This window comes from Hippopotamus amphibius, chromosome X (assembly GCF_030028045.1).
Source record: "Hippopotamus amphibius kiboko isolate mHipAmp2 chromosome X, mHipAmp2.hap2, whole genome shotgun sequence".
NCBI classification, from domain to species: domain Eukaryota; kingdom Metazoa; phylum Chordata; class Mammalia; order Artiodactyla; family Hippopotamidae; genus Hippopotamus; species Hippopotamus amphibius.
In genome coordinates, this window is record NC_080203.1 from 94,134,028 (window position 1) to 94,145,459 (window position 11,432).

The 11,432-nt window shown below is 53.3% G+C and overlaps 1 protein-coding gene across 1 annotated transcript; it reads left to right on the forward strand.

Moving 5' to 3' along the window:
* Nucleotides 1-1,851: 1,851 nt before the first annotated feature.
* Nucleotides 1,852-8,917, forward strand: KCND1 (potassium voltage-gated channel subfamily D member 1). Its single transcript, XM_057718553.1, has 7 exons — nucleotides 1,852-1,886; nucleotides 3,246-4,486; nucleotides 6,179-6,341; nucleotides 6,444-6,527; nucleotides 6,616-6,714; nucleotides 6,977-7,227; nucleotides 8,525-8,917. The coding sequence occupies exons 2-7, from the start codon at nucleotides 3,366-3,368 to the stop codon at nucleotides 8,754-8,756; spliced, it is 1,950 nt and encodes a 649-aa protein (XP_057574536.1). The 5' UTR covers nucleotides 1,852-1,886; nucleotides 3,246-3,365; the 3' UTR covers nucleotides 8,757-8,917.
* The last annotated feature ends 2,515 nt before the right edge of the window (nucleotides 8,918-11,432 follow it).

The window sequence follows — 11,432 nt, forward strand, 5'->3', positions numbered from 1 at the left end:
GATGTTGGGTGGGGCACGGTCCATGTTCAGCGTTCTAGCAACATGTGTGTGTGTGTGTGTGTAAAAGCTGTGCAGCCAAAATACCATCTGGCCAGACGGCCCACCCACTGACGTCTGTTCTGATTCTTTCCAACCATGAGGGATGTGCTGGGGGTGGGGAGGTTACACCATTAGAACGGGGAGGGTGGTCTCTGGCTGCAACTTAACTCTCCTTCCCTCACCCTCATGCAGCCTGTCTCCAGTTACTGTTGACCAGCCTCAAACTGAGGGGAGCAGAAGTATCTGCCGATATGTATGCGAGTGGATGTGTATGGGGTGTGGGTATGGATGAGTGGACAGAAGGGAGGATGGATAAGTGGTTGGAGGGACTGATGGATAAATAAGTAGAAGGTTGCATGGATTGATGATGGATAGGTTTTGAAATAAATGGACAGCTGGAATGGCTAGGGGACTGTATGGATGAGTGGGCAGATAGGTGGATGAGCTAATGGGAAGAGTAAAGAGTAGCTGAATAAATGATAGGCAGGGCTATGGATAGATGGACAGATAGATGGGTTGTGGGGGATCCATATGGATAGGTTGGTAAATAGGTGGATGGGGTGAATATACAAATGGATGAGTGAATAGGTAGGTGGATTAATGACTAAATGGGCAGATGGATGGGTAGAGGGAAGGGTAGAGTAATTGGTTGTGAGTGGGAGAATGGATGGATAAGTGGGTGGGGGGTGGGGGGGGTGGACAAATGGACAAATCAGTAGTGCACTGAGCAAATGGAGGATTATATGGGTGGGTAAATCCACTGAAAGGCAAAAATTGGCCCTGCATTACTGCTCCCCCGTTGCCACACACCTTTAATTGCTAAAGGTAAGGCGTTCTCTGTGTGCCGTGCCCCTTTCACATAACTCCATTTAATGCTCCCAGTGACACTATCAAGTTGGGGTAACTCTCCATCTGACAACGAAGAAACAATGCAAGTCACTTGCTCAGGGACACAAGTCAGTGGCACAGCTGGAGTTTGAACCCACCGATGCCTGAGGCACTTGGTACCCAGTGCTCTTGCTACCCAGGAGCAGAGCCCTCTAGGGGAGGAGGCAGGATTTGAGGCTCCTGGATGTGGACAGATGAGGGAGACTGCCCCTCAGAGTGCGTCCTGCCTGGGGGAGAACCTGCTATGGAGGTGGGACCTGGCTTGTCGCCATCTGTACTCCCCTTATCCCCTTCCCTGACATTTCACATCTGAAAACAGAGAGGACGGTGCTCCAGTCCCATGGCAGCAGTCTTGGTTAGAGCTGGACTCTAACCACTCCAGCACCACTGGGGAGCAGCTTTGGGGGCCTTGGCATCTAGAGAAACGCCCCCCACCGGTTTTCCCCCACCCCACCCCCTTCTCCAGCCTAGGGGGCAGGGAGGGGACACAGCGCTGCATCATTCCCTGTGGCACTCCATGCTCTGGGGCCATTAACAGACGCCTCCCCATCGATCGGATCTGCTAAGTGCTGCTGATTCAGACGGGTGGGGGTGGGGGCCCCTGGGGGCAGAGGGGGTAGGATCTGGGCAGGAAGAGGGGGGAGTCCAGGAAGGAGGTGGGGAGAATTGGCAAAGCTCCCTGCCACCCCCATTTTCCAGATGACGCGACTGAGGCCCAACCAGCTTTGTAGGAGGCGGAGTCTCCCCAGGGTCCCTCTCAGGCTGTCCTAGGGGAGGGGGCTCTGGGAGCCACGAGGCCCCTCCCTGCCTCTCTCCGTCTCCCGGCAAGCTCAGAGGGGCGGGGAGAGAGAGCCAGAGGAGGTGGAGAACTCGGGGCAGCTCTGCAGAGTGGGGCAGGAGCTCCGGTGTTTGGTACCCCCAGCCCCACCGCTGTTGCCGCTGCTGCAGCGGGGACACAGGTGAGGACGGCCCTACGGGGAGGGGGAGGGGGAGGGGGCCACCAACAGTGCTGTCCTTGTCCTTCCCTGGTCCAAACCCCATGCCCTAGCCCATCCTGGGACAGTCCCCAGGGGTCCTACTGGACCTCGTCCTCCCAGAGCCTCCTTCCAGGGACCCAGCCCCCTCCTCCTGCCTGTGCTGCCTTCTCCTCTCGCCGGCCTGGCTGTGGCTGCTTCTCCTCTTCCTCCTCCTCCTGCTGCCGCTGCTGCTTCTGCTGCTGCCCAGCACATACCGCCAGCCCCTTGGGGTGTGGTTTCCCCAGACCAGCCCCCAACGGTGGGACGCAGCCTGATCCCGGCCGTCCCTGTGGGCTTCCTGCAAGGCCCAGGAGCCCCCCTCCCTGGAGACACACCCAACTCCCTCTCAACACCTCACCCCACTTTCCAACCCATTTTGAGGGGGACCCCATCTTCCTCTTATCTTAGTCTTTTTGACTCTCTGGGTGCTCTGGGGCTGTGCCCAACTTCCTTCCAATTAAGTCCCAGCCCTAAGGGGTTCTCCAGGTCCCTTCCCTCCCCCTGGGACTCTTGAGAGGGTGGACCAGGCTTTCTCAGCCCCCTTCAATACCCTTCTCTCCCAGACACTTCTCAGCCTCTGAAAAATAATCCGGCCCCGTATCTACTCCTTTAGATACCCCATCCCCTTCTCCAGTCCTGCTAGGGGGCCCCGCCTCTCCATCCTTCCCCAGAACTCCAGTAGAGTGTGGACACCCCACCCCCAGGCTATTCTTGGCAGCTCTAGGCACTCCCAAGACACCTCTCAGCCTCTTTACAACCTCCTGGCTCTGTATTCATCCCTTAGATGCACCAACCCCTTTCCTAGATCCGCGAGGGGCTCCAATCCCTTTATCTTCTCCCCAGAAGTCTTGAGAGTTTGGACAATCCTCCTCACCTCTCTCAGTCCCTCTAGAATCCCCCCCAGACACTCTCAGCCTCTTGCAAACACCTCTGGCTCCATTTCTACCCCTCTGGATGCCCCCAATCCCCTCTCCAACCCCACTAAGCGGTTCCAGTCCCTTCTTCCCTCAGAATTCTTGAGAGTGCGGACAACTCCTCTGTACTTCTTGCTCCTGTCTAGACACCCCCAGATAACCTCGCAGGCACATGCTTACCCCTCTAGAATCATCTCAGTCTCTCTAAACACTCCCTCAGATCCTTTCTGGCACCTCCAGATGCCCCCTTTCTGCTCCTCTCCATGTGCTCTAGCCCCTTCTCACTCCCTTGAGACATCACCCTGGTTCCTCTAAGACCCTCTACATGCCCCCCAAGGCCTTGCCCATCTCTCTAGTTCCTCCTCCTGGTTCCTCTTGGCCTCTCTAGACACCCCCAGTTTCCTTGTGCGAGTGGCCCAGGGCCTCTCCAAGCTCCCACCATCCTGGAGACAGCCACATTCTCCTAAAGGCCACCCCCCAAGTCTGCGTGGGCCTGGGGCGCGGCAGGATGGCGGCAGGTGTTGCCACGTGGCTGCCTTTTGCACGGGCGGCTGCGGTGGGCTGGCTGCCCCTGGCCCAGCAGCCCCTGCCCCCGGCACCGGGGGTGAAGGCATCTCGAGGGGATGAGGTTCTGGTGGTGAACGTGAGCGGACGGCGCTTTGAGACCTGGAAGAACACACTGGACCGCTACCCAGACACTCTGCTGGGCAGTTCGGAGAAGGAATTCTTCTACGACGCCGACTCAGGCGAGTACTTCTTCGATCGTGACCCAGACATGTTCCGGCATGTGCTGAACTTCTACCGCACAGGCCGACTGCACTGCCCGCGGCAGGAGTGCATCCAGGCCTTTGATGAAGAGCTGGCCTTCTATGGCCTGGTGCCTGAGCTCGTGGGCGACTGCTGCCTTGAAGAGTACCGGGACCGCAAGAAGGAGAATGCCGAGCGCCTGGCGGAGGACGAGGAGGCCGAGCAGGTCGGGGACGGCCCATCCCTGCCGGCTGGCAGCTCCCTGAGGCAGCGGCTCTGGCGGGCCTTCGAGAACCCACACACGAGCACCGCGGCCCTCGTTTTCTACTACGTGACCGGCTTTTTCATCGCCGTGTCAGTCATCGCCAATGTGGTCGAGACCATTCCGTGTCGCGGCCCTGCACGGCGGCCCCCAAGGGAGCAGCCCTGTGGCGAGCGCTTCCCGCTGGCCTTTTTCTGCATGGACACGGCCTGTGTACTCATATTCACAGGTGAATACCTGCTGCGGCTGTTCGCGGCCCCCAGCCGTTGCCGCTTCCTGCGGAGTGTAATGAGCCTCATCGACGTGGTGGCCATCCTGCCCTACTACATCGGGCTCCTCGTGCCCAAAAACGAGGATGTCTCCGGCGCCTTTGTCACCCTGCGGGTGTTCCGGGTGTTCCGCATCTTCAAGTTCTCCAGGCACTCACAGGGCTTGCGGATTCTGGGCTACACACTCAAGAGCTGTGCCTCTGAGCTGGGCTTTCTCCTCTTTTCCCTTACCATGGCCATCATCATCTTCGCCACTGTTATGTTTTATGCCGAGAAGGGCACAAACAAGACCAACTTTACTAGCATCCCCGCGGCCTTCTGGTATACCATTGTCACCATGACCACACTTGGGTGAGTGCAGACCCTGTGTGGGGAGCTGCCTGATCAGTCAATTACACTCACCTTTTCTGTAAAATTAAAAAGGTTAGATAAATGATCTCTTTCTCTCTATCTGAACTTCAGTTTGCTCATCTGTTAAAAATTGAGGGAGTTGGGCTAATCTCCAAATCCCTCCCAGCTCTGACAATGCCTTAATTTTCCAGGTCAGGAGACTTGGGTTCAAGGATGGTCTTAGCTGCACTCTTTCTGTTGACCTTTCTTTCTCTGGGTTAGTTTTCCCCTTTGCAAAATGAGAAATGATGATTCCCTTCAACATCCAGGGGGGATTCAGTGACATCATAGTTATGAAGGTTATCTGAATGTTTCTGGTGCAGGATAAATAGATATTGGTTTCCATTTTGAGGACACATGTCTCCCAATCCTCTAGATTCATCTGCTGTGTGGGGCACTACCTCTGTGGCTCGGTGATTCCTTGATGTTTCCCCAGAACAAGATATTTTCAGCATTTTTTTTTTTACTGCCAGTCCTTGAGAGGAAATGGGATAAATGGATCAAATGAAATCACCAAATTCATGTTGTTCCTAAAGACATTGTCTAGGGCAGATACTGTGGTTCTTTTTAAAATTCCTATCACTGGGATTAGGTATGCAGTTGCTGCTCAGTATCTGTTGAATGAATGCATTGGGATTACTCAGTACCTTAGTAGAGGTACAGAAAAATTGATTTGCACTTTCTAAGGAGTAGAAATTAATTCTGGTTGGAAGTTTAGGATTGTATCGACAAATTCTGAGCCCTAAGAACAGGTTGGAACTGGGTATTTTGATGTCTTTTTATCCTATTCAGTCCTCACAACAACCCTGGGAGGATGTCTCATAGTAGAGGACAGTCTGAGATGACACATCACAGAGCCAGAAATGGCCAAGTTGGAGAGACTTTTTTAAATGAGTCAAAGTAAAGAAATAAGGAAGAGGCATCTGGGGGGGCGGGGGGCGGGGGCACAGCCTGAGCAAAGGCCTAGAGGCTGAAGACTGCAGAGGCTGCATTTCTGTGGAGGGGATCTAATTGGTCCTGTGGTTAGAACAAAAGTATGCTGTGTGATCTTGAACAAATCAGTTATGGAACCTCACTGAGCTTCATTCCCCCCATCCCCAACCAAACAAGTTGGTAAGATTGGCTCTGCTCCATCTCCATTGGAGGAAGGTGGTATGGAGAAAAGGAGGGAGGAGTTTCAAGGCTCCCCACCCCCCATTTTTTCACATGAGGACAGTTTCAAGCCTTCCCCTGGGGGAATAAGAAGGGGTCCTACCTAGAGAAGGTAAGACAGACACAAGCAAAACCAACAGAGCACTGCTCCCAGGACTCAGAGCCCTTTAGCTGGCTTGTGGTGGTGGGACTGTCTCTCCAGGAGGCTATATTTACTGCCTGTGACTTCCTCCTTCTCCCCTATGCTTGGTATTAATAGACTTTCAGCTGACTCAGATGCCCAGTGCACAGCTTGGATGGGGGCAGCAAACAGTAGGGGCTGAGGGCCCATCTCTCATTGGACCCCCGCTGGTGGCCAGAGAAGTCATTCCCCAAATTTTGCAGAGAGTTTTGAGTGCCTGGCCAGGGTCCCAGAGTGAGTCAGGTTGGATGGGATGCAGTGGGGGACTGAGGGGAGGGTGGGTATTTTTCTTGACCTTGGCTTACCTCCCCCGGCCCCAGCTATGGAGACATGGTGCCCAGCACCATTGCTGGCAAGATTTTCGGATCCATCTGCTCACTCAGTGGCGTCTTGGTCATTGCCCTGCCTGTGCCAGTCATTGTGTCCAACTTTAGCCGCATCTACCACCAGAACCAGCGTGCTGACAAGCGCCGAGCACAGCAGGTAACTGGACCTTCTATCTGAGTACCTCCTATTCTCCACACCCCAAGCCAGTCTACTCTTACGTTTGCCCACCTGACCTTCTATCTCCTCCTCTCTCTGTAGAAGGTGCGCTTGGCAAGGATCCGGTTGGCAAAGAGTGGTACCACCAACGCCTTCCTGCAGTACAAGCAGAACGGGGGTCTTGAGGTGGATAGGGGCCTGGGTTGGGGTGGTAGGTGAGCAGTGACAGGAGGAGGGAGGTGCTGACCCCATCCCTCTGCTCTAACCGCTCCAGGACAGTGGCAGTGGAGAGGACCAGGCGCTGTGCGTCAGGAACCGTTCTGCTTTCGAGCAGCAACATCACCACTTGCTGCACTGTCTAGAGAAGACAACGGTGAGGCCTCCTGGGAGGTGGCGAGGCAGAATGAAGGGGGTCCCTTTGCCACCAAGCCAGCTCCCTCCTGGGATGGGAGGCTCACTAATAACTGTGGAAATCACACAGGGCATCCTGGAAGAGGCCCCAATAGAGCTGAGCCTTGGAGGATGGCCAAGGGAAGGGAGGAGAGAGTGACTTATAGAAAGGAAGGAATGAAGGCCTAGGGGTGAGGTCAGCTTCCATGTGGTGCCTTGTGACCATGCCTCCCTTCTGCCCACAGTGCCATGAGTTCACAGATGAGCTAACCTTCAGTGAGGCCCTGGGTGCTGTCTCACTGGGTGGCCGCACCAGCCGCAGCACCTCTGTGTCCTCCCAGCCGGTGGGGCCTGGCAGCCTGCTATCCTCTTGCTGCCCGCGCAGAGCCAAGCGCCGTGCCATCCGCCTTGCCAACTCCACTGCCTCGGTCAGCCGTGGCAGCATGCAGGAGCTGGACACACTGGCAGGGCTGCGGAGGAGCCCTGCCCCTCAGAGGTAAGCACCCTGACCTGCTGCACAGCACCTCCTCCCTGGGGAAGCTCAGAGCTTGGACCAGGGGGTCTGAGATTTCATGACTCCAGGCCTAGCAAGCCAAGCTCAAACCCAAACTCCTCCATGCTGGAAACTTGGGCTTATCTTGTCTGGAACTCCTCATTTTTCATTTGTACTTTCAACAAACATTTATTGAGCACCTACTGTATGTTAGGCACAGTTTTGGGCATTTTGGAGTTCACTTTAGTTTAGGAGTTCTGTTCACTTTTGAAAGTGAATAGAACAGGCAGAAATCCTGACCTTATGGAACTTATGTTCTAGTGGGATGAGACGGTTAAAAAACAAATATGCAGATGACGCAGTGTGTGAAGTGCCAAGGAGAAAAATAAATCAGAGATGGGGGATAGAGAGTGTAGAACAGGGTGTGATGCAGTTTTTTTTTTTTTGGGGGGGGGTACACCAAGTTCAATCATCTGTTTTTATACACATATCCCCGTATTCCCTCCCTTCCTTGACTCCCCCGCCTCGAGTCCCCCCCACCCTCCCCGCCCCAGTCCTCTAAGGCATCTTCCATCCTCGAGTTGGACTCCCTTTGTTATACAACAACTTCCCCCTGACTATCTATTTTACAGTTGGTAGTATATATATGTCTGTGCTACTCTCTCGCTTCGTCTCAGTGTGGTCGGAGAAGGTTTTGCTGAGGCAACATCTGAGCTGAGACCTGAAGGAGGAAAGAGAATGAGCCGTGTGGTTATCTAGAGGGAGAGCTTTCCAGGCACAGCAAACAGCCTGTGCAAAGGCCCTGAGGCAGGAATGGGTCTGCATGTTAGAGACACAGCCAGGAATCTTCTGTGAGTAGAGTGGAATGAGTGAGGGGGAGAGTGGTAGGAGATAAAATCAGAAAGGAAGAGGGACCAGATTGTGTAGATCTTACTGTAGACTGTCATGAGGACTCTGACACTGTAAGGAGTAACCACAATAGATAACACTTTTTATGTGTGTGCTCATTATGTTCCAGACACTATTCTGAGCACTTTGTATCATTTATCAACTCTGTAAGGTAGGAAATACTGTTATTCCCATGCTACAGATGAGAGAAGCGAGGTTTAGAGTGGTTAAAGTGGGATCAGGGCTATTCGACTCCAGAGCTCTCACTCTGCGCCACCATAATTGAGGGTGCAGGGGAAGCATTTAGCACAGTGCCAGGGATCCAGGAGGCACTCAATAAATGTCATGATTCCTGTGGCAAATATTAGGATGACTTTTTAAGAACCTTCCATCTTCCCACCCTTATTCACAGCCGCTCAAGCCTCAATGCCAAGCCCCATGACAGCCTTGACTTGAACTGCGACAGCCGGGACTTCGTGGCTGCCATCATCAGTATCCCCACCCCTCCTGCCAACACCCCAGATGAGAGCCAACCTTCCTCCCCTGGTGGTGGTGGTGGGGGGGCGGCCAGCAGCACTCTCAGGAACTCCAGCCTGGGTACCCCTTGCCTCCTTCCCGAGACTGTCAAGATCTCTTCCCTATGAGGGGCAGGCCTGCCCATCCAGAGCACCCTCCCAATTCTTGGGGACTCCTTTCCAAAGCCATATTTTAGGGAGGCAGAGAAGGGCAGGCCTGGGGACCCCTTCTGCCCCTCACTGAGAACTATGCAATGGAGTATCATGGAATGGCCCACCTGGTGGGGAAATAGCCAGGGAATGGGAAACTTCCCCTACCCAGACAGTTTTCCTGGTGGGAGCTGAAGCACTGGGCTTCTTCAGGCCCCCAGTCTCCTTGCCACAGCACACTGGGACTGGCCCCTCTACCCAAGCTGGCTTCCTGCATGCTCCTCCTCTCCAGAGTTCTGACCCAAGAAGGAGAGGTGAGACTTCATCTTCTCTCTGGCTGAGCTGTGGAGGTTTGGGGGTTCAGAGAAGAGAACCCTCACTTCTGATCTGGCCTCTAGAAGAAGTCCCCACCATCCACCAGGCCCAACAACTCCCAAATTCTGAAGCTTGGAATGCAACCACAGGCTTCATGGGCTACAGCCTCAGCAGTGACCTTCGTTCAGGGGTCAGGCTGCCTTTCCCAACACACACAGATAGCACAAATACCACCCCCCTTCCCTGGCTGCTGGAAATGGGTCCCCGCAACCCCGTCCTCCACTGGGCCCCCAGCAAACTCTAGCAATAGCAGCTGCTGCTGTGACATTATGCAAAGCCTCTGCCCAGTTTGCTGCAGCATTTACATCTGCCCTAATCATAGGGGCCACCTCTAACTATTCCTCCTTCTCTCTTCTCTGGTTTGCTTCCTTCCTGGGTTGGGCTGGAGTCTGGACTGGCTGAGATAAAAGCCTGGCAGCCAGCAAGAGCTGGGCTGTATTTGGAGATCATGGGCTAATTCCATGTTCTTGGACAGGAGTCCAGAAGTGTCAGGGGCTGGGGCCTGGGTTGTTCCTGAACTTGGAGTTGTAGGAGGCAGGAGGAACTTCTTGATCTCCTCCTTCTCCACAATGCCTTTTCACATATTCCTCTCTCTTCTCCCTCTTGGGCCACCTTCTGGAACTGTCTGCTCTCAGGCTGAAATCTGGCATCATCTCAGGTTCCCTGTCCCCAGCACTGTCCCTGTGGAGCTGGTGGCTGACAAAGATGTAGTTTCCATCGGTCAATAAAACCTGAGAGGAGAGACGAGGATGAGCACCTCCTGGCTCTGTGGGTTTGGGGGCTGGGTTGGGCTGGGGGGTTGTTGAAAATACTCCATTTTCCATTCCTTTTAACCAGTAGAAGGACTGTTGTGGGGAAAGGTATGGGAGGTGGATGGTTGCTGCTGTGTTTTGGAAGATGCGGATCTAGGAGAAATGAAAGAGGGTACGTGGAAGAGGTGAATCTACAGCCAGTGAGGTAGGCTAGGAGGTCCTGAGACATGCCCCATGGACATAATCTGCTGTAGCCCCCTCACTCACAGATGGGGAAACTGAGACCCAAAGCAACACATGCTTGATTAGAGGAGACTTAAACCCAGGCTTCCTGACAGCAAAGAGCTCTGAATTGAACCCTGATGAAAAGCATCTCTCAGTTTGGTGAATTCCCCTTCCTTGTGGATGTCCCCTACCTATATTCTCTCTTCTGGACTACTGGATATACTAGTTACTAGTGTAACTGAGCTCTGTGGAGCACTGAGAAGACAGACCTTGGATTCAGGTTGACCTGGGTTCCAGTCCATGGGTGAGAGAATCACTTATCTTCTCTTGCCTCAGGTTGCTAATCTTTGAAATAGAGATAATCATTCATTTATTCACCAAATATTTATTAAGTGCATATCACGTGCTAGTCCTAGGGGTACAAAACTGGGCAAAGTAGACATCATCTCTGATCTACAGAGGTGAGCATGGAAGGCAATTAAGTAATTACAATATAGTGTAGTAGAACCAAGATTAATGGATTACAGAAGCATATAGATGGCATGAGAACTTAACCTGGCCGAACAATGAGTTGAAGTTGGCCACGCAAAAGACGAGAATGAAGATGTTTTAGGCAGGGGCAACAGCATGTGCAGTGACCTGGAGGTCAGACTGCCAGCTCAGGGCCTTGGGAAACTGAAGTGGTTCAGCACAGCTGGTGAGGAGAGTGTGCGGCTGTGATGAGGGTGAGGATGTAGAGGTAGGCCAGATCACAAAAGGCCTTTGAAGCTATGATACAGATGTGGATTTCATCCTAAGGATAATGGGGACCTCTGGAGGCTTATAAACAGGAAAGTCATCATGAGGTTTGTGTTTCAGAAGGATTATTCTGGCTGTGGGGAGTGGGTTATAAAGAACCAGTCCTGGAGGGAGGAGGAACAGTGGGGAGGCTTTTGCAGTTGTCCAGTTGGCACGTGATAGTGGCTTAGACTGGTTAGTGGCAGTGAGAGTTGGAGAGTCAAGAGGTTTCAGAGATAGGATTGGCAAGACTTAGGATTGACAGGTATGTGGGAGTTGAGGAAGAGGGAGCAGTCAGGGTTGACTCCCAGGTTTCTGCCTTGGGCAAAGGCTGGAGGGGGTGCCATTCATTCACTGTCAAAGGGAACATCAAAGCTTTTGAGCACACACTGACGGGCACATAGTAAGTACTTGGTGACGGTTAACTACAGTTATAAGTTCAGTTTTAGATATGTAGTGCTGGACAAATATCAAGTAGGGAGTGGGATATATGGGTCAAATGAGATGGTCATGAGAAGATTCAGTG